General features: G+C 35.4%; 1 protein-coding gene across 8 annotated transcripts in view; it reads left to right on the top strand.

Moving 5' to 3' along the window:
* Nucleotides 1–27,157, top strand: part of ZEB1 (zinc finger E-box binding homeobox 1) — a 200,393-nt gene that overhangs the window by 130,570 nt on the left and 42,666 nt on the right. For 4 of the 8 annotated variants that reach the window (XR_015253937.1, XR_015253936.1, XR_015253934.1 and 1 more), the window contains one exon: nucleotides 6,021–6,158. Coding sequence is in view for 4 of the 8 variants with exons in the window: in XM_086714631.1 (XP_086570757.1) it covers nucleotides 6,021–6,221 (201 nt within the window). In the remaining 4 variants the exon portion in view is untranslated. Of the gene's footprint in view, nucleotides 1–6,020; nucleotides 6,222–27,157 lie in introns of those variants that run through there. The other 4 variants (XM_086714631.1, XM_086714629.1, XM_086714630.1 and 1 more) reach the window with 1 other exon arrangement.

Raw genomic sequence — 27,157 nt, 5'->3', positions numbered from 1 at the left:
GCCGCCTCCACTGTGGGCCCACTGTTCCCTGAAGCCCACCTTGATGGTGATGGGGAGAAAAATGGCAACACCCCAGTCTCTCCTCCATGGACAGGGTGTCCCAAACCTCTCTGTTCAGACTGTCCTCACAGTGCCACGGGGGCAAACGAGGTGGTTTGTACTGCTCCACCAACTCCCGCACCTCCCTGGCACTCGGCTGGGATTTAAACCCCAATGTCTTAAAGGGTGCTACTCGAGCACCTTGGTTCCAGGGAAGTGCTGCTCCGCGCCACCGATATATGGCCTCTGGCTGGCGGGCACAGGCAGTCTTTGCCCTTTAGACGGTTATATACCTTCTTCCTCTAGTACTCCAGGGAGGGGATCGCTTTCTCCCACTGCGGACTGTGCCTCTGAACTAGTTACTGATCCCGGGGCTGGCTCCCCTCCTCCCCAGGTGCACGAACAGGACAGCTGACCTCCGTCCCGAGGTAGCCCCGCAGTTAGAGATTGGATCTTTGTCTGTCCTGCTCCCTGGTTTTTCTCTTGTCTCGATAAAGTCCTATACTTCCCCAGCATCTCTTTCATTTCCCTTTGTCTTTCCTCAGAAGGGGATCCCTCCAGTCCATGCCTATGCAGCGCATTTTATCTCTCCTAGTTCACAATCATGCACCTATGGCCTGCCAGGTTATCTTCATGGGTCCCTGGAGACCCCTGTTTCACTCTGCAGCCCGTACTCTTGGAATTCAAAGTCCTTTGGCCTCAACACTGCTGTGATGCAAGGACGAGGGAACTTCAGGTCCACCTACTTCTCCACCTTGTTGGATCTTCCTTTTTCTAGTTGTTTCTAAATTATGGCACTACGTTAGTCTGACATATATGGAACAATGTTAGAAGTACAGCAGTCTGTTATTTTTAAAATATTTGTCATGTCTTTTTCCTAAGACAGATTTTATCTTTCTTTTCTACCATGCAGATGAGTATGTGTTTGATCAGAATGAGACATAGCTAAGCCTGTATTAATGGCATAGTTTAAACAGAACTTTCTCTCCAGGGGGGAAAAAAAGCATTTTTATGCCTGAAAATATGTTGAAATATGGCCTTAGCCTGTGGCTTTCATCAACACATGCCACAATTATCACCTGACCAGAATCAAAGACCTGCAGGTTAAGTATGTCCCCTCCTCTTTTCTCTTTCCCTTCATCCCTCCCTCAGTGTCTTCCCCTGTGAGGCCCAACCTGCTGTTCAGAGCCACAGTAAACAGTGCTTGGCAGGGTTATTTCTAAAGCATTTAGATGATCTAGCTCTTACCTTAATGACTGAAGCTGAGATTGTATTGCTCTTTTTTGGAACTGTATTCATCTAATTTATTTAATTCTTTATTATAATTGTACATTACTTAAGAAACATGTTTACATGGGAGTTTAATTAGTGCAGTTGATATGGTACTATATGCAGGCAAGTGCTAACAATAGTATGTTATGTGAGAGTCTTTAAAGGTTTGTTGACTATAATGATGATACTACCCTATGGTGTACTGTCTGTTATATTGCAATGAGATTCTAATGGTTAAAATTTCTTATTCATTTGAAAATGTTTTAGTGGCATTTTGCTAAGTATAGAATGCCAGGGCCCCAGAATAGGCTAGACACAAAACTACAAATTTAAGAATATTTATCATTTGTGCAACAATTTTCAGTCAGGAGGCTTTATACATAGTAGTTAAAGTGTCTGAGCTGTGGAATCAGGCACACCAGGATTTGAGTCCAGCTGTATAACTTAATAGCTAAATAACCTCAAACAGGTTGTGCTACTCTGGGATGTTGTTGTTGTTGTTGTTGTTGTTGTTGTTGTTTTGGTCTATAAAAGGGAGAGATGTAACAATACCAACTTCTTAGGAATTGTAAAGATTGAGCATGAAGATGATGATGATGATGATGATGATGATGATGATGATAGCAGATACTTCTATAGTCTTTATTGTGTGCCAGACACTGATCTAAGCACAAAACATTTTTAAAAATTTTTTTTCAACGTTTATTCATTTTTGGGACAGAGAGAGACAGAGCATGAACGGGGGAGGAGCAGAGAGAGAGGGAGACACAGAATCGGAAACAGGCTCCAGGCTCTGAGCCATCAGCCCAGAGCCTGATGCGGGGCTCGAACTCACGGACCGCGAGATCGTGACCTGGCTGAAGTCGGACGCTTAACCGACTGCGCCACCCAGGCGCCCCCACAAAACATTTTTAAATCATTAGACCCTCACAACCACCTTATGCAGTGGATACTGTTATATCTGCATTAAATATTAGCAAGTAACACCAACAAGAACTACCACCAAGAGGTCACTGTGTCCTTGACCACATTCTAGTCACAACAGGAATGCATAGAAAATATTACCATTTTAATTTTTTTTAATTTTTATTTTTGAGAGAGAGAGAGTGTGAGCAGGGGAAAGTCAGAGAGAGAGAGAGAGAGAGAGAGAGAGAATCTGAAACAGGCTCCCAGCTCTGAGCTGTCAGCACAGAGCCTGAGGAGGGCCACGAACTCACAGACTGAGATCATGACCTGAGCTTAGTCAGATGGTTAACCTACTGAGCCACCCAGGAGCCCCCCCAAGTATTACCATTTTTCTATAGAAATTTAAATTCATATTGTATATTGTTAATTATATTGAAAGATTTTAAAATCTGTTTACCTTTTCCTATCCCTTTATCTTTGTTTTCTTGAAATGTTATTATTTTAACTACAACTCAGAACTAAAAGGTGATAATCACCTGTTTGTTAAGAATATGCCGCCACACTTCAGGGGCGCCTGAGTGGCTCAGTTTGTTAAATGTCCAACTTGGGCTCAGGTCATAATCTCGTGGTTTGTGAGTTCAAGCCCCGCGTGTCAGGCTCTGTGCTGACAGCTCGGAGCCTGGAGCCTGCTTTGGATTCTGTGACTCCCTTTCTCTCTCTGCCCCTCTCCCACTCATGCTCTGTCTCTCTGTCTCTCAAAAATAAATAAATAAAAACATTTTTAAAAAATTTTTGCAAAAAGACTATGCCAAACTTTAGATAAACTATATTTTATTATATTTTTTAGCCAAAGATTTAAAAGTATAGAGGAATGGAGATTGATGGACAGTTGAGGTAACGAACATTTTCATTGGCTACTAGGATTTATCAGGGTCTGCATTATTCTTTATGCTTTTTGTGCCGAGGCTCTATTTTTAAAATTAATTCTGTAGATCAACAAAAGGATGGATCCAGAAACAAAGGGAAGCTTGCCTATTTTCTAAGTTACACCAATCAGTATAAACCATTTTCACTGCTTTTTCTCTCAGCTAAGTGACTGTGAAGCAGAAGACAGTAAGAAGCCTTGGAAAATAGTTATTGGTCTTTTCTCCATCTTAGCCAATAAAATGTAGTGGTTTTTTTTTTTTTTTTTCAAATTCTGTGCCACATATTCAAAACATGCTTTGGGAAAATTCCCAAGATAAGTATAAACTACATGCAGTCTTTGTGGTTTGGGGTATTTGACTTACAATCTTCCATACCAAATGGCAGCTCATACTGGGGGGGGGGGGGGGGGCAAGAAGGAGTTTTGCTAGAGTCCTAGAAAGTGACAGGTGTTCTTGAAGAGTACTTAGGGCTACAGCCAACCCAGGCAGAATAAAACAGGGTGAAGAAACCCAAGTAAAAAGAACTTAGTGTGGCTCAGAGTAAAAGGAACTTAGTGAAACTATAAAGCATGCAAGCAAATATTTGAACAAAAATGCATACATGTCTTAAAGACTAATTATAGGGTAATTTTCAAGCCCTAAATCCTCTAAATGTAAATGTACGGTTGGACAATCTACAGCTAACAAAATTGTAATGATAGAACTGTACTACAGTATTAAAGCAAGAATAACACCAGTGGCCAACCAAAGACACTGAAGAATCACTAAACCTTCTCTTCACAAAACAGCATTTCAACTATCCATGTCCAAGCATAGTGACAGCTTTGGAACAGCCTTTAAGAATCATTCCCTTTATCCCCACATACAGTTGCACAATTTACTTTCCTCATTGTGTGGCTGGAGTACAAGGAATTCCCCATGTTTCCGTATCTATTTAATACGTTTTCCCTTTGACTCAGGACTTCCATCTCTACTAATATATCTGACAAATGAATTTAAGGAATGGCCAATGTAAAGATATATTTACAAGAAAGTGTATTATGACATTGTTGCTAATGCTTAATCATCACTTGGAAACATAAATTTTATCAGTATAGGTGATTGGTTAAATTCTGTCTGTACAATGAAATGAGAACAAGAGGAAAATGAGAAAGCCTCACATATACTTAAATAGAAGAATTCCCAAGATATGTTAAGTGACAATAAACGAGGTAGGGAACAGTATAATGTGATTCCATATGTGTGTATTTAAAGATGCATAACATACTTATATAGAGAATTTACATTAAATGCATATGTGTATAAGGTGAGGTCAGCATTTCAATTAAATAGGATAAAGTATATAAAGTGTGTATCATGCCTATTTCATGCATAGATAGATTAATAAAATTTGCTGTTACTGTTATCTTTACAGTGAGTCAAGGAAGGAAAATTTGGGGGAGGGAGCTTTTACTAGTTTTACATGTTTATGTTATCTGAATTCTTGTGAACTGAACAGGTATTACATTTATAATGAGATGAGAAAGTGGTTTGCTCTTGGGAAAAAGCTGGAAAAATGTGTTCACACTAAAGTATTAATAACACAACAAAACTTGATATATTTCTTCTGACAAGATACTGAAGAATTTCTAATGTGGGGGAAAGGGTAACTCTAGTACTCTTTGGAGCAGAGGTGTCTTCCTGAGATTTATAAAAGCAGTTTTGGAGATTTTTTCTTATTCATTCTCACCTTGATATATGTATCCACTTCTGATTGTATTTCTTTCTTCTTGTTATCAGGTGTGTGTGTGTGTGTATTTATATGAGAAGGGGGTATATATGCATATCATTTATACATTCAGGTTATTAACTTCTTTCAAGAATGGTTGGAAATTTTAAGGAAGAAATTGAAAGAATAACTGAAAGTAATTATTGCTTAGTTATCTAAACAAAGCAAAGATTTCTTTTTCTCCCTTCCAGTCTTTGCTTAGCAAATAAGAATCACCTTGCAAACAATTGAAAAGAGGCATTCCAGTGACCATACCCAATGTGGTACTAAATAATTTATCCCAGTAGAGTGATTATTACAAGGACTCTGAAGGAAAAATATTGACTATACTATATTATTTGTTTTAGAGAATTTTATTCTCAACTGTTACTTATGGTTCTGTGAGCTGTGGTCATTCCAAATACTTATCTTCATAATGCTGGTGTTAAATTTTACTGACATTCATTAAAGACATGGAAAGGGTGGCCATTTGAAAACTTTTGAATGTCAGTTATTTTTTTTCTAAAATTACAGACTTACATACAAACATTACTTGAATCATGCCTTATGCAGAATTTGGCTAAATTGATTTGGTAGATTCTTTCTGAATTCAGTATGGGATTAATATGAAATGCATAGGCCCAATTGACAGCTTAAACATATCTTTCTTATGGTAAATTTGGTGATGGACTATTGACTTATTAGAAAAGATGAACTCTTTTCTTAATTTTAATGCCTTAAAGATTTGAGGCCCGAATTGTACATAAGGCGTATCACATAGGATAAACTCATTATGGCAGGAGAGAATACTTGATGTAGTGTTAGAGCCCAGTATATAGAACTGTACTGCTAGAGTTCAAATCCTGGCCCTACTTCTTCCTGGCTATATGATCTTGGACAAGGTACCTACCTTCCTAGGTCTTGGTTTCTATTTCTGGTTTCAGGGTTATAAGTAGTAGACAGCAGGTAGATACTGTTTCATAGCGTTGCTAGAAGGTTGTAAGAATAAATGAGTTACTATTTATAGAACACTTAAACGAAGTCCTTTTTAAAATTTCTTTTTACTGAGGTATGAAAACTGATTTTTATGCTAGTTGGTTTTGATTATTTGTTTCTTGTTTGTATTACAGTTACAAATTATAACACTGTGGTAGAAACAAATTCAGATTCGGATGATGAAGACAAACTCCATATTGTGGAAGAAGAAAGTATCACAGATGCAGCAGACTGTGAGGGTGGCGTGCCGGGAGATGACCAGCCCACAGACCAGACAGTGTTACCAGGGAGCAGCGAGAGAGAAGGCGATGCTAAGAGCTGCTGGGACGATGACGGTGGGTTTAATGTTTTGTGTAATATTCTGGCCTCTTGAGTCTTTAAAAAATATATCTTAACTGAAAAGATAACTTTGATGAAAAGTTTGAAATGATCTCTGAATTTGTCTATTAAATTCAATATAAGGTATCCTCTTACTTACCAGAAAGAAGATCATGAAACAGAATAATAAAGCTATTCTGATTATTTGTACAATATAAATAATATATTGAGGTTTAGTAGTTTTTTTTAACCAGAATCCAGCTTTCCATATACTGTGGATATAATTGAACCTACCTTTAATTTCATATGGTGACTTCAAATGAAGAATCTACTTAGAAACCTACAGATTGTATTTTGGTACAGTAAAATTATAACATGACTCAACAAAAATCCACAAAACAGATAAATCATGGGAGTATTTTTAGTGTTTGAAAGCTTCTCACTCTCCCTCCTTCTCCCTGTTCTTTCCCCCTCTTCCATTTCCCCGTATGTATCAGAATCCTGTAAGTACTGTGATTCTTTGATTTGCTGTACATTTTTACTTAAGTAAAATTTTTACTTTTACTCTGCTAAAGCATGGGTGAGTGGAAGGATTAGTGACAGTCACTCTAAGAGAGAGAGTCTCTCTGCTTAACTTACATTGAATATTTAACATTCTTCCTCATCTGTCAAATGAAGAAAGTGGACTATATAGTCTTTTCTTTCAGATCTAAAATTCCTTCTCTCTACTTTTCCTAATAAGCTAATTAAATTATTTACCCTGTCTTGCCAGGATTTAAACAACAGTTGTATAAAAACAGAAGAATGTGGAAATGGCACATATTGTGAATTAGAGGGGTTGGAGATCAGGAATAGGGGCATTGGCAAAGGCAAAGAGCATGCAAGTGATCATATTCAAGGTCAGTCAGAGGAGAAGCCTCCCCGGCAAGGTTCACATTTGGGGAGGTCATCTAAATAAGATATTAAAACCCAGGCAAAGCATTCTGGAGAAATGAGTCAGATTTGCAGGTCAAAGAGTCTGGATACTCTGGTGGAAGCTTAGATAAAATATGGATCTAATAGTAGCACAGAGGACCAGTAGTTAAGATTTCCACAACAGGATATATTTATAGCTGACAAAGAATTTTTTTTTGAAGTTTACTTATTTTTGAGAGAGACAGAGATAGCATGAGTGGGGGAAGGACATGGAGAGAGAGAGGGAAAGAATCTGAAGCAGGCTCTGAACTGTCAGCACAGAGCCTGATGCAGGGCTCCAGAGCCTGATGCAGGGCTTGAACTCATGAAACCGTGAGATCATGACCTGAGCCAAAACCAAGAATCAGAGGCTTAATCAACTGAGCCACCCAGGGGCCCCAGGAACTTCTGAAATCATGTAACCAGCCCCCTCATTTTATAGCATTAAGCAGATTCTGCAAGAATAGGATTGCAAACTTGAATAAGACTGTGTCTGTATTGCTTATAGTTTAATGAGTGAGAAGGATAAATAAGTCACAAATTCATTACAGTTTGATGTAGGTATAAATTTAAAGTTCTGTGGAAACATTAAGCAGGAATGTTCAAATCAGAGGGAGGAAGATAAGTCCTAGAAGAATTTCTGAGTGAAGCAGTGCTGGTCTTGAGTTATAAAGGACAAGTAGAAGTTGATTTGGTAAAGGAGAAGGAAAAGAAGTGTTTCAAAACAGAAGAAACAATATACATGGAGCCATAAAGGTTTGAACAAGTAGTGTTTGCAGAAAGTGAGGTCAGAGGCATAAACAAAGACTGTGAAGGGTGATGTGTGCTAAGTCAAGGAATTTGAACTTTACCCTAGAAGCTAGCTATGAGAACATCATTGATACACAGTTTAGAAATAAGTCTGATAGCAATATGGAAAAGAATTTTGGAGGGAGAGAGTCTAGAGACCAGTAGCACCTTCAGTAAGGAGGCTATGAAAATGGAGGAAAGATGAGACTTTATAACTAAGGAAATGGCCCTTGGAATGAGAATGAAAGGGAGAGATTTAATAGGAATGTAGAAGGTATATAAGATTTGGCTTGTTCTGTGTGGAAGGTAACAGAAGGACTGACATCTCCTAGACTTCTAGAAAGTAAAACCCGGAGAAATTAAATTGCTGCCTTATTATCACACCTCATTAATAGCAAAGCTGTTACTTCTTGTTAAACTATCATACTGAGCTCAGAACTTCTGGGAGCAAGGATTTCTTACATGTTTTGTGTCTGGGGCCAGAATTGATCCATTGGTATAGTTGATCCAAAGTGTTAATATGGAAACAAGAAACAAAAAACAATGATTTTTCTGGAAAAGAGGGAGATAGAAGAATGAGATAGAGGGGGGGAAAGAAACATGAAAAATCAATGAAGAGGTTTTGTGTCTGAAAATGTGTTGGGATAAGTTATTTGAACTAACTCTCTCACTGAAAATAACTAATGGTGCTAGATTTAAAATGAATACGTAAATCTTCCTGAAAGCTTTAAAAGAGCTAACTGGATAGTGAGACATTAACAGATCAAAATCTATGTGAAAACAGGAACCCATAGAGGTAAGCAGAGCACTGCATAGAAGACTCCTTGGCCTCAAGGACATTTGCCTAACCAGGGTAATGTAAGATGTGGTTTTCAGGCTCTGAGAAGAAACAAAGCCTAGGACCACCTAAGAGTTTAATAGCCACGTTTAATAGCAGATCCTCCCCCAGGATGAATTATAGCAGATCCTCCCCCAGTATGAATTACATCTTGACAGTATGATGCACTATGGTGAGCTCAGAGTAAACCCTCCTTCCTCAGGAGTTAGCAAGCAAAACTGCCTTGGCCAGGGGTCGGGGGAATGCAGGATTGTCTCTGACAAGGAGTAACCCAGCTGTCCTACAATGATTTACAGCTTAAATTCACATTACTGTATAGCCTAATAAATCTCAAGCCATAACTGAATTTAAAGTAGATACTTTAAAGTATCTATGCTGATACTTCTAGGTGCCAAGAAGAAGCAAATTCAGATCTGTTGGAAGAACATACCTTTAAACTAGCACTATAGAAATCTTCCAAGTAAGTTACCAAGAAAACAGCAACATGAGTGATAATTATCAGAAACAAAAGGAAGCAGAAACTCACCCATAAAGACTGTAATTAGTAGTGAGTTATCTGAAAGAGATTATAAAATGATTGTCATTTTTCAAGAAAAAAATAGACAAATTTGAAATTACCTGCTCTGATAGAATAAAATATAACCAATAGATTTTAAGAAGAACCAAATGGAACTAAAAATGAAAAATTAGAATAATATAAATTCAGATTCAAAGCATGGATTTTAACAAAAAGTAAACAGAATTGAAGAAAGAATTAAGGAATTGGAAAATGGGGAAATTATACTACATACAACTCAGAAATAAAGATAGAAAAACACACACACACACAAACAGGATAAGAAACATGAAGAATAGAATGAGAAGGTCCAATATATATCTTAATTCTAGGAGAAGAGAGAATGAAATGGGAAGCAGCAATATTTGAAGAGATAATGGCTGAGACTTTTTCAGAGTTGGTGAAAGTCACAAGACCATAGACTCAAGAAGACCAGTAAATCTCAAGAAGTATAAATAAGTCTTGGGGCGCCTGGGTGGCGCAGTCGGTTAAGCGTCCGACTTCAGCCAGGTCACGATCTCGCGGTCCGTGAGTTCGAGCCCCGCGTCAGGCTCTGGGCTGATGGCTCAGAGCCTGGAGCCTGTTTCAGATTCTGTGTCTCCCTCTCTCTCTCTGCCCCTCCCCCGTTCATGCTCTGTCTCTCTCTGTCCCAAAAATAAATAAACGTTGAAAAAAAAATTTAAAAAAAAAAAAAAGAAGTATAAATAAGTCTACCCCCTATTCACATTATGGTGAAATTGCAGAACATGTAAGACAAAAGAACACTCTTAAAAGTAAATTTGAAAAAGTCACATCGTGTTTAAGAAAGTGGCAGTTAGGCTGACAGCTGAATTCCTAGTAACCACAACGGAAGCTGGGCAGTAAAATATGCCTGCCAATACTGAATTCTATACTTAGCAAAGATTTCTTTTATGAAAGGAGGTGAAATAAGGTAATGATTTCAGACAAGTTTGAAAACAGAAAATTTGTTATCAGTAGACCCTTATTAAGGCAAAGTTTAAAGAATGTATTTTAGACATGAGGAAACAAATCCTTGATAGATCTGAGATGTAAGAACAGAGATTACAAATATATGGAAAAAATAGATAGACGCATAGTATTTCCTATGAAAATGCTTTAAAAAGTGGATGTGACTAAATTTCAGATGACATCCACTTTTAATGCTTGAAAGCATTATTATAGATCATAGGATCACTTTATAATAATGAAAGATTAAGCGAAATCACTTAACAGATAAACATAGGGGAAGGGAAGGAAAAATAAGATAGAAACAGAGGGAGAGGAAAACCATAAAAGACTCTTAAATACAGAGAACATACTGAGGGTTGATGGGGATCGGGGGGTGGTGGAGTGGATTAAATGGGTGAACAGCATTAGGGAGGGCACTCTTTGGGATGAGCACTGGGTGTCATGTGTAAGAGATGAATCACTGGTTCTACTCCTGAATCCAAGACTACACTGTATGTTAACTAATTTGAAAATAAAAAATAATAATAAAGATTAAATTCCCTAATAAAATACTATTTTAAATGTGTTTGTACCTAATAATAAGCCCTCAAACATATAGAAAGGGAAAGAGACATTGTGGAAGATTTAACACCTCAGTTGGTCATTGATAGAATAATTACACAAAACCAGTGAGGATATAGAAGATATGAAAATATACATAAGGTGTATAAACAATGTACTTAGTAATTGCAAAATATTTTTCAACTATATGGAATATTCATAAAAAATTTTTAGAGGAAAACTTAGAACCTTAAGTAAATACTTTAGAAAAGGTTCTGGCTAAAAGTTAATGGGTTAGGCATCTATTTTTAAGAACTTAGAAAAAAGAACAGCTAAAAGATTTTCAAATGTAAAAACAAGAAAGTAATATAAAATTGAAAACAAACCTACAATGCAAATAGGCAAAACTCTGTTCTTTGAAAACTATTAACAAACCTTTGACAAAATTGACAAGAAAAAAAAGAGAATATACAAATAATCAAAATCAAGAATGAAAAACAGGACATAACTAAGATACTACAGACATTGACAAGGTAAAAGGGAGTATTGCAAACAACTGCATGCCAATAAATTTGAAAATATGGGCAAGATACTAGAAATTCTAACCAAAACTGGCTGGGGAACAATTGGAAAACTGTGTTATAAAACCTCTGAAGAAATTGAAATAATGGTCAAAAGTATTCCCACAAAGAGGGAGTAAAGATCTGGAACAACCAAAACTTGTCGTACATTGCTCATTGTAAGTGGTATGTCACTCTGGAACACAGTTTGGCACTTTATTATAAAATTAACCAACGTTGGGTTGTATGACCCAACGGTCCCACTCCTGAGTGTTTTTCCTAGGGAAATCAAGACAGGTTTACACAAAAACTTGTACACTGGTGCCTAAAGAAGCTCTGTTCAAAACTGCCAAAAACGGGAAACAACCCCTTGTCCTTCAGCAGGTGAAAAGATAAGGAAACTATTGTACGTCCATATAATAATGGTCTACTACTTAGCAATAAAAAAGGAACAAACTATTAATATAAGCAACAATTTGGAAGAATCTCTGAGTCATTATGCTGAGTGAAAGAAGCCAGTCTCAAAAGGTTACAGACTTGAAAAATGATTCCATCTATTTGACATTTTCAAAAAGACCAACTGTATGTTGGGTAACAAATCAGTGGTGCTAGGGGCTAGAGCATGGAGAGTGTGACTCTAAAGGGATAGTACTAGAGAATTTGGGGGGATGATGGAACAGTTCTGTATCCTGATTTTGGTGGTGGTTACATGAATCTATACATGTGTTAAAATTCATAGAACCATACACCAAAAGGAAAAAAAGATTAAAATTTTCTGTGTGATCATTTATATATGTGTGTATGTGTGTGTATTTGGATATATGATATATATTATGTATATATCATATATGTATATATTATAAAATTTATGTTTTTTTCTCTCCTGCAAAGAAAACTCTAGCCCAGGTGGCATCACTGGTAAGTTTTTCTAAACATTCAAGGGGACAGTAATTCCAGTTTTAGACCACTCTTCCAAAGCCTAGGGTAAATGGGAAGATTCCCCAACTCTTTAAATGAGGCTACCATAATCTTGATACCAAAATGAATTATAAGAAGGTAGAATTACAGACTCACTCAGTTGTATACAGGCACAGTAATTAAGCAAAATATTAGTTATACAATACATATGTATGTAAATGTGTGAGATGCAGTTCAAAAATACCACAGTGAACAGACTTAATGAGAACAATCAAATATTCTTCTCAACAGACAGAAAACAAAGTTAGTACGTATGAATTTAGTACGTACGAACAGATGTCATAAAAGATCGTGAACTAGGAAAAGAGGGTACTTCCTTGTTCTAATAAAGTATATTTCTATAAAATCTATCACAGACATTCTACTTAATGGCAAAATGTTGAAAACTTGTTTTGCAGTCAAGAACAAGGTAATGATTTCCACTATCACCACTCTTTCCACACTTTCCACCACATTTTCCATCAGCCTTATATGAGAATTGCTACCCAGTGCAATTAGATCAGAAAATAAATTAATAAAGATAAGGATTAGAAAGGCAAAAACACAAAACTTATTATTTACAGATGATATAACTGTGTATAAAAAAGAAATACAAATAGATTATTAGGACTAATAAGGGAATTTGATAAATTTTTAGATATCAACAATATACTGAATTCAAAGTCCTCTTTATACATCAGTAAGAACTATAAAATGAGAATGGTTGTGTTAAAACCACATATAAAAAATTATAAATTCTTATTAGAGGCATTAGCAAATATTTCAATAAATGGAGGTATAAATTCATGGGTTAGAAGACTCCACTTTTTTTTTAAGCTAAGATTTTTTTTGGATTTCACTAGTTTTTCCATTAACATCCTCTTGTTGTTCAGGATCCACTCCTGCCTAACTGCATAGTATTTAGTTATGTCTCTTCAGTCTCAGGAGACCAGCCTTTTACTGTTTCTCATGACCTTAAGGAGTACTGGTCAGGTGTTTGTAGCACGTTTCTCAATTTAGGTTTGTCTGATATTTTTCTCATGATTATACTGAGGGTGTGGGATTTTGGAAAGAATAACACAATGGTAAAATACCCTTTTCATCACTTCATATCAGTGAGCAAATGATAGCCACAAGCCATCTCTTTGATTTTTTTCCCTACTAATTTATAAACTTTATTTTTTGTTGTTTTCTTCTTTTTTTATTCAAGTATAATTAACATACAATGTTATATTACTTTGAAGTGTACAATATAATGATTCAGCAATTCATTCTGTTTCTCAAGACATTACTGTGACATTTAACCTGGCCTGTAAGAAAGAGCCAGGAGGCTCATGAGCAAAATGAAGGAGGGAGAGATTAGTAGAAATGAAGCCAGCAGATTAATGGAATGCCAGAACATTTAAAGGTCTTGTAAGCTATTAGGAATACTTTTATTTTTATTGAAATGTGAAGGCATTAGAAGAATTTGAATAGAGTAGTGGTATAATTTTATTTTTATTTTAGAAGTATGACTTTGGCTGCTGTATTGAGGATAAACTATAGAAGGCAAGGGTAGGAGAAGGAAGACCAGTAAGGAGGTTATCACCATAATCTAAATTGGCAGTTTAAATTAGGAAGGTAGAAGTAAAGATTGTGAGAATGTATCAAATTCTGGTTATATTTTGAGTCTATAGGACTTACTGATGGACTAGATCAGGATTGAGAAGGAAAGAGGAGCTTAAGGTGATTCTGTGGTTTCCTCCATTTGATGGTTATGTTTGGAGGGGATCTAATTATCAGACATTTATGACTCTTAATCTTGTTGGAACCAGTCCCTGTATCTGTTTTTTATTCTGATTCTGTCATTTGTCATGTCCATGTCCCTCCTGTCATTCAGAAATGTGTTTGAGTAGGGCCAAGAACATCCGTTGTGGCATGGCACTAACTTTCTTCTATTGTCACCATTCTATAAATCACCACTTTTTGAATAAATTTATTTGGTTATTTTTAATCCGTCAATGGTTTCAAAAATAAATATCATATGATATCATGTCTCCTAGTAATACTGTCAAAAATGGATATGAGGCCAGTTTATATGACTTTTTTTCAGTGAACCCATTCTGGATGTTCATGATCATTTTTTTTAAACACACACACACACACACAGCCTTTATAATCTATTCTAGGAAACATTTGTAGGCTAGAAATCAAATATCTCTGATCTATAGTTTACAAAAGGAAATCAGAGGTGGAAGGTGCAAATTCAATGACATTTGTTCATCTCTCCTAATCTTCCATGTTCCCTCAAAGATCATAACCAGGTCAGTGATTTATTTTCAAACGCTTTTATATTTTCTAAAAATATTTTATATGAGCCAGGAGACCAAGTGTATAATGACTTATCTATCATGAGTTTTGATTCTCTTTTGCTTCATGAACTTATATTTTCTGGAAGAGAAAATCACAACTAATTCTTGTAGTTCTTGGCTACCCCTGGGATTTGAGCCTAAATGCTTTTGCATGACAGCTACATATTGTCTTTCTAAACTTGATTTTGCACCACCCCCTTTGTCCACATTCATTCATTCCTTTGAATCTTTGTATATCCTGTTTTATCTGCCTGGCATTTCCTTCTCTTCCTTTTCTGTCACCTTTTCTGTCACCTTCCTTTTCTGTCACCTTCTCTTCCTTCTGTCCTTTTCTGTCTTCTCTTCCTTTCCTTCTATTGCCTGAACTCCATAGACATAGTAAAATTAGCTTTCCAAAAATTGTTCATAGATTTTACACATTGTATTGTGATTGATCACTCTGTTTCACTAAAATAATGATTGAGAGCAAGAACTGTATCTCATTGATCTCTGTCTTTTACTACTAATACTTAATCCATATTATATCCTTAAACAAATCTCCTACAAATGAGTGGATGAGTTAAGATGCTGTCCTTTTTTTTATTTTTAATCTTCATTAATTATACCATCAACTTCAACAAAACAGTTCTTCCCCTTCTTGATTTCCTTAGCATTTTGAGAGCTTCAATTTTTTTTCACATTTTTTATCTTCTTGACACTATTTGGGTCTTACATTGTCTAAACTCATATGTTCATCCTTGATTATGTGACATTCTTTCTGTTCTCTGTATACTTTATATTCTTTGTATGCTTTTAAAATATGAGATACTTGGAAATTCCATCTGTGTGACCCTTTTCTTTCTTAAGAAACATTTCTTATATAAAATATGGATATAGATTAAGTTTCTGTGGCCCTATATAAGGCATCCAGGAAGAAATAAAACATAATCACATAATCCTTTATCAATTAAAAAAAAACTATAGCGACTTCTTATAGAAAGATGGAGTAGATAATACTTTTTTCTATTCCTTCTATTAAGTACAGCCAAAATCTCAACATTACATATAAAACATAAGATTCTGAAAGGTAGATAGAAGAAGACAGACATGCTAGAGACCAAAGGACCCAAGGAACAATACTGCAGTGAGTTCCCAGGGTTTTCTTTTTATTTATGTACCCTCTTATACATCCCTCATAGATCAGCCTGGTGCTGGAGAAGCCAACACACAAAAACCTCAACACCTCCCAGTAATGGGACAGTGCCTTCTTTCTCACAGGAAACCTGCTAAAACAGAAGATTTAAATAATATTGCATATCTTTGTCTCCTTATATAATAACTTACATGTCCAAGTTTGATTCAAAAATCATTTGTCATACCCAGAACCAGAAAAACTTCAACTTAAGTAGAAAAAACAGTAAACATACACCAATACTGAGGTGACAAAGGTGTTAAATTACTTGACACAGATCATCATGGAGTGCAGGCTTGATCAAAATGTTTCAGCAAACAATTATGAACATGCTTCAACTAAAAAAATACAGTCTCAGAATAAAAAAATGAAGATGAGAGAAGAACTAAATGAAATAGAGACCAAAAGACAGTAGAAAAGATCAGTGAAACTAAGAGCTGGTTCCTTAAAAAGATTAACAAAATCAACAAGCCATTAGCTAGACTCACCAAGAAAAAAAAGAGGGCTCAAATAAATAAAATCAGAAAAGAAAGAAGTTACAACTAACACAAAGAACAACAAAGGGTCATAAGAGAATACCATGAACAATTAAATACAACAAACTGGACAACCTAGGAGATATGGAAAGCATATAATCTTCTAAGACTGAATCATAAAAAAAAAAAAATAGAAAACCTAAATAGACCAAACATTAGCAAGGAGATTCAATTAGTAATCAAAAAAACCCAATAAACAAAAGTTCAGGACCAGATGGTTTCACTGGTGAATTCTACCAAACATTCAAAAAGAGTTAATATCTTTCTCAAATTATTCCAAAAAATGGAAGAGGGGAATGCTTCCAAATTTATTTTACAAAGCCAGCATTACCCTGATACCAAAACCTGATGACACAACCACAAAGGAAAATTATAGGCCAATATCCCTGATGAACGTAGATACAGAAATCCTCAACAAAATATTAGCAAACCAAATTCAATAATTCATTAAATACTGGGATTTATTTCAGGACTGTGAGGATAGTTCAACATTCACAAACCACTGTGATATACCACATTAACAAAATGAAGAATAAAAATTCAATGATCATCTCAATAATGCAGAAAAAGAATTGAAAAAATTCAGTGCCTATTTATAATAAAAACTCAAAAAAAGTGGATGTAGACAGAGTATACTTCAACATGATGAAGGCTATATATGATGAGCCCACAGCTAACATCACACTCAGTGATAAAAAGCTAAAATCTTTTCCCTTAAGATCAGGATTAAGCCAAGGATGCCCACTTTCACCACTGTATTCAACATAGTATTGAAAGTCTTAGCCAGAGCAATTAGGCAGGAAAAAGAAATAAAAGGCACCCAAATGGAAAGGAAAAAGTGTAACTGTCACTATTTGCAGACTACATGATTTTATATATAGAAAACCCTAAAGATTCAACCAAAAAACTTTTAGAACTAATAAATTCAGTAACGTTGCAGGGTACAAAATAAACATACAAAAATCTGTTGCATTTTTATATACTAACAATGAACTATTAGAGAAATTAAGAAAATAGTCCCCTTTGCAGTTGCGTCCAAAAAAAAATACCTAGGAATAAATTTAACCAAGGAGGTGAAAGACTTGCATGCTGAAAACTAAAAGACATTAATAATAAAAGAAATTGAAGAAGACAACAATAAATGGGAAGCTATTTTGTGCTCATGAATTGGAAGAATTATTATCATTAAAATATCTAGAGGCCCAAAGCAATATACAGATTCAGTGCAATCCCTATCAAAGTTCTAATGAATTTTTCATAGAAATAGAACAAACCATCCTAAAATGTTTATGAAACCACAAAAGATCCCAGATAGCCTGAAAAAAGAAGAACAAAGCTAGAGGCATCATACTGCCTGATTTGAAACTATACTACAAAGCTTCAGGGATCAAAACAGTAAGGTATGGGTATGAAAAACATACTCATAGATCAGTGAGACAGAAGAGACAGCCCAGAAATAAACTCACAGATAGATGGTCATTCATTTACAAGAAAAGAGGCAATATTATACGGTGAGGAAAGGATAGTCTCTTCAATGAATGATGTGGGGAAAACTTGACAGGCACACACAAAATAATGAAACTGGACCACTATCTTAAAATGACACAAAAATTAACTCAAAATGGATTGAAGACTTGATGTAAGACCAGAAACCATAAAACTCCTAGAAGGAAACCTAGGTGGTAAGCTCCTTGACGTTAGTCTCAATAATATCTATTTGGATATGATTCTAGAAACATACTTTTGTGACAACAAAAGCAAAAATGAACAAGTGGGATTATATCAAACTAAAAAGTCTCTACACAGTGAAGAAAACCATCAACAAAATAAAAAAGGAACCTGCTGAATGGGATACGGTACTTGCAAATTATATATTCAATAAGGGGTTAATATCCAAAGTATATGAAGAACTCCTACAACTCAGTAGCAATAACAAAAAAGCAGTCCAATTAAAAATGGGCAGAGGATCTCAAGACGGGCCAATAGGCACATGAAAAGATGCTCAACAGTACTAAACATCATGGAAATGCAAATCAAAACCACAATAAAATATCACTTTATATACCTGTAAAAATAACTTATCAAAAAGACAAAAATGTTTGTGAAGGATGTGAAGAAAAGGGAGTCATTGTTGGTGAGAAGGTAATTTGGTGCAGCCACTATGGAAAACAGTATGGAGGTTCCTCAGAAACTTAAAAATAGAATTACCATAAAATCCAGTAATTCCACTTTTGGATATTTATCTGAAAAAAAAGGAAAACACTAATTTGAAAAGATTCATTGCAGCGTTATTTACAATAGTAAAGATACTGAAACAATCTAAATATCCATTGATAGATGAATGGATAAAGATGATGTGGTGTATCTATATGCAATAAAATACTACCCAACTATAAAAAAAAAGAATGACATCTTGCCATTTGTGACAACATGGATGAACCATCAGAGTATTATGCTAAGTGAAATAAGTCAGACCAAGAAAGACAAACACCATATGATTTCACTTACATCTGAAATCTAAAAAACAAAATGAACAAACAAAACTCACAGATATAAGAAAAGTTTGGTGGTTTCTAGAGTGGAGAACAATGGGGGTGTCATAATTGGTAAAAGAGATCAAGGGGTACAGACTTGCAGTTATAAAGTAAGTCATAGGGATATAAGATACAACATGGGAACTATAGTCAATGATGTATTATAAATTTGGAAGTTGCTAAGGAAGTAAGTCTAAAAGTTCTTACCAAAAGAAAAAAGTTACAAATTTGCGTGATGACACATGGTAATTAGACTTAATGTTGTGGTCATTTCTCAATGTGATGATCATAGGTATCAAAAATCATTTGTGTACCTAAAACTAATGTGTCACTGTACTTAAGAAACATGGAGAAAGATACAGTAATACAGTCTATTTGTTGAAATGGAAAACATAAACACCAAATAGGTAATTTAGTTAGAACTGAAAAATATAATAAATAAAAATTTTAAATTCTGTTTGCAGACTCAGCAGTATGGAGGACAGAGGAAAGAATCAGTGAAGTTGGAGATCGAATTTACCTAATATGAACAAAAGAAAGAAAATAGGCTGGAAAAACAGGACAGAATCTGAGCAACCTGTTTAGATATAAGTTTATGTCATCAGAATTCCGGGAGAAAAGAATGAGAATGGGGCTGAAAAAGTATTCAAAGAATTAATAACTGGGATTTCCAAAATTAGGCAAATGACATCAACCTACACCCCAAAACAGGATAAATCCAAAGAAATTCATGCCAAGACACATCATAGTCAAACTCCTAAAAGCTAAACACAAAGAAAAAATCTTGAAAGCAGAGAGAGAAGGGGTACCTTTATCTATAGAGGAAAAGTGATTTGAATGACAACAGTTTCTGATAAGAAACTATGAAAGCCAGGCAGAAATGTGATACTTCAAATGCTGAAAGAAAAGAATTGTCAACCTAGACCTCTATATCCAGAGAAAATATCCCTCAAAAATGGAGAAGAGATGATATTTTTAAATGAAGGAACACAAGGAGAATTTGTCACCAGCAAATCTGCCCTAAATGAATGGTTAAGAGAAGCTCTTTAAACAGAAAGGAAATGGTAAAGAAAGGAATCTTGGAATATCAGGAAGGAAGTAAGAACACGGAAAACGGTAAAAATGTGGGTATATACAATATAATTTGCTCCTAGGGCTTTCTTAATTATGTATGATGCTGAAACAAAATAGATTGTAAGTATAGGTATAAATAATTAATGAAACATGTAGTAAATATTAATACTTATAATTTACATAATAATTATAATTTGTTTTATGTGCAACCTACATAAAAAGCTATCTATAACCAAATTTTGTGGTAAAGTTGATACCCAAGTCATGGGATATTTAAAATTATACATTAATTCTTACTTCAACATAACTATTTTCGTATGAGCATTATTGTTCAACATGCATTATTTTAAAGAGAATATTCTCACACTGAAAACTACTTAAAACTCCTATAAAGAAAAGAAATACTCCAGTTGAAGATACATTTCTTTCATAAATAAACTACACTTCTAAACCTATGTAAGTGCTAATTTTAGGTTTTATCTCACCTAATTTGAAAAAATGAAAAGTTTATATGTGTCCTACCGTCTTCAGAGCAATCTTACATGTCCAAATAGAGCAAATCAGTAAACACAAAATTGTTCCTTTGATAAACAATTTTAACCAAAGTAAAAAATTGTTATCAGCCCACTGAAAATCACAAATCAAGATAAATCTGGCATTCTGTCAAAGTACCGTTTCCCATTGTGAGAGTTTAAAATGTCTTTGTGAACATGTGCACAACAGCTCTGCAACACTGCCCAGTGATGCAACCAAGACTTCTTGCTAGAATACTGATCCAAAATCCTCAGTAAATTAAATTAATGAATATCGAAGTTAGTAACTCTTAATAGTTCATTTAATTGGTTACCATTAAGTCATGCATTTATGCCTTAGTCATGCATTCAACTGAAAGTTTATGCAGTGGGGCTTCAGATCCAAAGAACTTCTCTACCCTTGAATTGTTTTATGAGCTCTGCAAGATGCTCCCCATGGCTGATTTTGAAAAATTAGTCTATCAAATTGTACATGGTTGACCAAACCAACCTGCTCCTGAAGCAGAAAGAGAAAACTTGAGGTACTAAGAGAGGAGCTTACTCTAAAGGGCAGTCAGCCTGTGTGGTAGATAGAGCCCTACTGTTTCAGTTGCTTTCAGGTTCTTTTCTTTCATGAGACCTGTCTGCACTGCTCTCTCTCCTTGTGTTCTTTCTTTAGCATTGCATTAATAAACTACTACACAATGTGAAAACTAAACAAAAACAAGGGGAAAAGGTAGGGTGTTTTGATCATATCACTATTAAGAACTTTAAGAAGACATCAATATGTAAAGTTTTCTGGTGCTGAAAAAAGAGACTAGCAGTGTTTTTTGCTTACAAAATAGAGTAGCTACAACTTAGGTTTTTGGAAGGCAAGTTCCTCAATGAAGTGTTTCCTTTCTAGTTACTCGAGGGTGACCAAGAAATAGTGAAGCAAAGGCCATTCACTGTCACTTAACTAATGGAAGCCACACCATTTATACCAGTGAGTTATTTTAAAGACCTTTATGGAAAGGGAGAAATAATAGAGAAGAAAGTGGTCAGTGACATTTAGCCATGCTAGAGACCAGCACATGAAACTGATATTCACACATCTGTGGCATAGTGTAAATCAACAATCTAAAGTATATTTGAAAATACAATATGCCATTAAAATGTTAATTATGTAAGAAGTACCTTTAAAAAGCTATTCTTAGCTGTGAATGAAATCTCGAGTTAGGATCATATTGAAGAAACACTATTTTTATTGTAGATATTAAATAAACTAGGACATGTTTACTTTCAAAAATAAAGCTAGGCTAATTAAGTCCTGTTGTCTTGCAAGACAATCAACTTTAAATTGTGTGTGCAGGGAAGATAGTATAACTTGGCAGTGCTCCAACATATCTACACTCATCTCATAAGAGCTTCTTGTGGTGCAGCCCAAAACTCTCATGCTTCTGTCAGTTGAACGTTTTTAAATATATATACTCTAATTTTGGAGACACCTGTTTTATAGTCCTCTCATAATTTTAGTTTTTCAAAAGTATATAAAACTAATCTGATAATATAAAATATTGTTTAGTATGTTAGTCATTCCTTAGTTTTTTAATTGGTGATCTGAAAGAATGATCCCAAGCAACAGTGACCTAAATATTTTTCTGACTTGAAGTTTCTTAAACTCTATAGAAATTTACGTGTTTACAAAAATGCCAAGCAATGAAAACTTCCTTGTAATAAAAATATTTAAAATCTTGATGTTACCCATAGCAAGAAGGCTTTCCTTGGCATACATAGGTTATAACACAACACTGTAAGTAATCTATGCAAAGAATACATCAATTACTATATAACTTAGCATTGAACCATGTTATACTTCTCTCTCAAGACTCAGTTTAACCTCCTCTTCAGAACCTTTTTCAACCAAAGGTACTGTGAGATGTAGAAAAAGCTCAGCACATGGTTCCTACTCTTCATCACACTACTGTGTCTCTTGAGTTCCACTTTTGCATCTATGATATGAAAAGACCAGCCCAGATGAACACAGAGGTATTTCTTTCGCTGTGCTTGTAAGAGAATCCAATTTCATTTGTACTAAATATGCACCTCTAATATCTAATTACCTCTAAATGTCCAACTATTAAGAGATGACACTAAGGAAGGAATTTGGACTTTTCCTACAATGCTGAACCTCAGTTGTACACTCTCTTCTCTTTAAAATCCCAAACAAATTTGCTTACCTAAATTACAGTGTTGTACACAGTTCTTTTTGCCATTAGCCTTATAGTATTTATTCAACATGTTTTTCCAAAGTTTCGTAGGCTATTTCTTGTCTTTCCCACCCCCTTCAGTGTGTTACATAATTCATTTCTAGTGCAGTTAGTTCTGTTTGTCATTGTTTATATTTCATTTTTCCGTTTTCCTTGTCTGCGTAGTATATAAATTATTTTTGTGTTTGTGTATGGGAAGCATTTTCATGGTTACATATGTAAGCTGTACTCCCCCAAGCCTACTATCCCACCCCATTTTCCCTCTAGTTAATAAATTTGTTTCTTACAAAGCTATGGTTTATTCTGAAACTACTTTTGTATATGCTCTAATTGAACAAATAAGTAAATATATTCAGGGTAATGAGCCCCAGATTTCTTACTATCAGAGAAAGAAGTTACAAATCAAGAAAAGTTAGAAGGCTAGAATAAATCCTATGGTTTTCTGTTGGGATCAGATGTGTCAGTATGAACTTAACGCAGTAAAATCTTGGTTTATGAGCATAATTCGTTCCAGAAACATGTTTGTAATCCAAAGCACTGTGTATCAAAGTAAATTTCCCCATAAGAATTAATGGAAACTCAGATAATTTATTCTACAACCCAAAAATATTCATATAAAGATGATTACTATACTGTAATACAATACAAAATAATAAAGAAATACATAAAGAAAAATAAACAAATTAACCCACACTTACCTTTGAAAACCTTCATGGCTAGTGTGAGTGAGATGAGAGAGGAGGGTTATTGTATAGGACAACTTTTACTATTACTAACAGAATCACTGTTCTCTTTTGACTCAGTGGAATCTTTTTCTGCATGGGAGCCATTGTATACGCTCGCACGGATGTTGACTATGGTACAGTATTAATAAACTCTAGTCCTATACTGTATTTAATGTAACTGGCGATAAGGCAGCAGAGGAAAGGGTCTATATCTGCAGGCAGCCTGACCTAGAATGAAGTGAAGCACTCCTGAGCTTACTCTTGTATGGAAAAGCAAAGAACTGTCTATAGGTGCTTTGAAGTGACAAAAAATACACTAGTGTCAGTTGTGGGCGCCTTTCCAATGTTCCGAAAAATCATTGATTTCTGCCAAACACCATGGCCTGCGACCAAACATCTGAGCATGGGAGACGATCACCCACAATCCCACAGAGAGAGGACCATGATGAGTTGTGATCATGTGATGTTCGGTGTCACATACTAGTGGTGTTGCAAGACATCACTTGTTTATCAAGTTAAAATTTATTAGAAATGTTTGTTCATCTTGTGGAACACTTGCAGAACAAGTAACTCGCAATCCAAGGTTTTACTGTATATATAAAGATAAGTAGATACAAAAATATAGATGGGATATATGAAAGTATTACGTACATATAAAGTATATACATACATATATTTCCTAGCTCTGTCTGCTGAGAATTCAGGAAACAAGATACCTGGTAGCAATGAGCATACCTAGGACCCAGGTCTAGGATTCAAATAACATTCTTCAATAAAAGGTACCAAGGCTGGGGCGCCTCGTTGGCTCAGTCAGTTAACCATCCGACTTCGGCGCAGGTCATGATCTCATGGTTCATGGGGTCGAGCCCCACGTCAGGCTCTGTGCTGACAGCTCAGAGTCTGGAGCCTACTTTGGATTCTGTGTCTCCCTCTCTCTCTGCCCCTCCCCCACTCATGCACGCATCCTTGCACTCTCTCTCTTTCTCTCTCTCTACCTCTCTGTCTCAAAAAATAAGTAAACATTAAAAGAAAAAGGTACTAAGACTCTTTGCATAAATGGCTGATTCTAGAACTGAGGTAGGGTAAATATAAGCTAAGCCTGGAACAACAAGCAAGAAAGTATTTTTTAAAAAGCATCCTGTCAAAAGGGCATAAGAGCCAACTTGAAAGAACTCCCATTGGCCAAATCTGGAATTTTAGCAGCATAATAAATAAATGATAGTATTGGATTATAAATAATCTGTAGAATAAAATGAATATCCATGCATCTGTACTGATATAAATACTTAAATACATACATGGGGGAGAATGGAAAGTTCTTCCTTATAGTAGAGTTTCAGTTATAAATTAAGAAGTAATTAGGGAAATGGAAAATTGCTGTAAGCAAACTCCATAGTATAATTGTTGCAGGCAAGAAACATCAATGAATGCTAAAATTAGTGGATGAAAGTATGTGGAACAAAAGGATATTTGCATAATATCAAAGTATTTCCTCACCAGATAATTATTAATCTTAAAAACATAATAACTAGCATAAAGAAACCTGACAGACACCTTCTTAACCAGGTGATTAAGGTTAATAGAAATAAGAGATAGTGACATTATATACCCCTGTAAGATATATTAACAAAGGCCTATCACTTAAGTGGTATTCCTGCTCAAAAGTATTTCCTCATCAAATCATTGGAAAGCATCAGGGAAATCAAATTGAGGGGCACTCTACAAAATAAGTGATCAGTACTCTTCAACAATGTTAAGGTAATGAAAAGGCAAAGACTAAAGCAACTTGCCAGACACTTGATTGGATTGTAAATTTTGGAGGAGACTATGGAGACCTGACAACTAAATGCACTGTGGGTCCAGAATTTGTTTCTGAACTAGAAAAGAGAAAGGGCATTAGTGGGAAAACTGGCAGAAGTCAAATAAGATCTGTATGTTACTTAATGGTTTTGTATTAACATTAATATAATGGTTTCCATAGTAGACCTGTGATTATGTAAGATGTTCTCCCTTAGGGAAGCTGGTTGAAGGGTATGCTGGAAGTCTGTGCTCGTTTTACAACTATTCTGTAAGTCTAAAACTATTTTATTTTTTTTAACGTTTATTTATTATTGAGAGATCGAGAGAGACAGAGCATGAGCATGGGGGGGAGGGGGGGCAGAGAGAGGGGAGACACAGAATCTGAAGCAGGCTCCAGGCTCTGAGCTGTCTGCACAGAGCCCAGCACAGGGCAAGAACTCACAAACCGCGACATCATGACCTGAGCCGAAGTCAGACGCTTAACCGACTGAGCCACCCAGACGCCCCAGTCTAAAACTATTTTAAATTTAAAAAGATTTTTTAAGTCCTGAATAAAAGGAAGTAAAACCCCCTTTTCTTGCGTTTCCTTAGTATATTTTTTAAAAAAAAGTTATTTTCAAAAATATTTGTCTTTATAAATAATAATAGAACAAAAGGAAGACTATTTAAATATGATAATTCAGTTTATGAAGTGCATCTGCTGTCAGATCTTTGGCTCATTCCCTGGCCTTTGTCCCATTCCTTACTTAGCCTGTCTAGTAGAATGCCTGAAGCTACTCCCTAAAAGACTCAGGCAAGGTCTTCATACCCCTCTTGGTCTTCTCCACACTGCAGGGTGCCAGCTTACCTTCCCACCATTTCAAAGCTGGTCCCAATACCTTGAACTTTGGGGACAAAGATAAATCAGGCTAATTTTGCCTTTCCTTAGGAGTTTTCAGATCTAGTTTAGGTTTTGAGAGACGTGCCTCTTTTTGGAAAAACTGTGGGACTGACAAGGCTGACACAGAAAACGAGCATTCAGTTGCAATTCCAACTCATACATATTAGCTAAGTAAAATAACACTGAGTGGGTGTACCTAGTGCCAACTGCTTTCCCATACATCATTTCTTTTCATTCTTACAACAATTCTGTAAGATTAGCTCCATTTTGTAGATAAGGAAACTGAGGCTCAGCAATATTAAATATCTGCCAAGATGACATATTAAATATGGAAAGCCAAGGTTCAAAACTAGGTCTCTTTGACTCCAAAGCATGCTATTGTTTTATTTACAGATTCAATAGAATCTGTAAATATAATATATACACGCACACACACACACACACACACATACACACACGTGTATGTGTGTGTGTGTGTATATACATTATACACACACCGAATCTAACATCCATACGTGAAATACATATAAAGAGCAATAGGGAGAGAATTTTTTCATTGTATCAGTGCCCATCCATATAGATGTTTCCTTTTGTGGTGCTTCTGTTAGCACTGAACTCTTCTATCTCATGCTCCCTTTTCTAATTGACCTCAAAATTTAAATCTTATTTTAAAATAAAATATATTTTTATATTTTGTAATTTTAAAATTAAATTTCTATTTTTATATTTCATATTTAATTTTTATATTTTAAAGTTGAAAACCTCAAATCTCTTATTTTCATGGGCAAGTCACATATCTCTCTGGATTGTAAACATCTTAACATAAGAATACCAGGTCGTGTATTCCTTTTGAATTTCCCACAGCCACCAGCAAGGCTAGGATGCCATAATTACTAACAGGATTAGTGTTTTTCAGATTCATAGTATCTAATAAAACTGAAAGAGAAAAAAAGGAAAC

The sequence above is a fragment of the Puma concolor genome, chromosome B4 (genome assembly GCF_028749965.1).
Source record: "Puma concolor isolate L17-30 chromosome B4, mPumCon1.1.hap2, whole genome shotgun sequence".
NCBI classification, from domain to species: Eukaryota; Metazoa; Chordata; class Mammalia; order Carnivora; family Felidae; genus Puma; species Puma concolor.
Note: the sequence above shows the minus strand (reverse complement) of the source record. Positions and strands in the feature narration are given on the sequence as shown.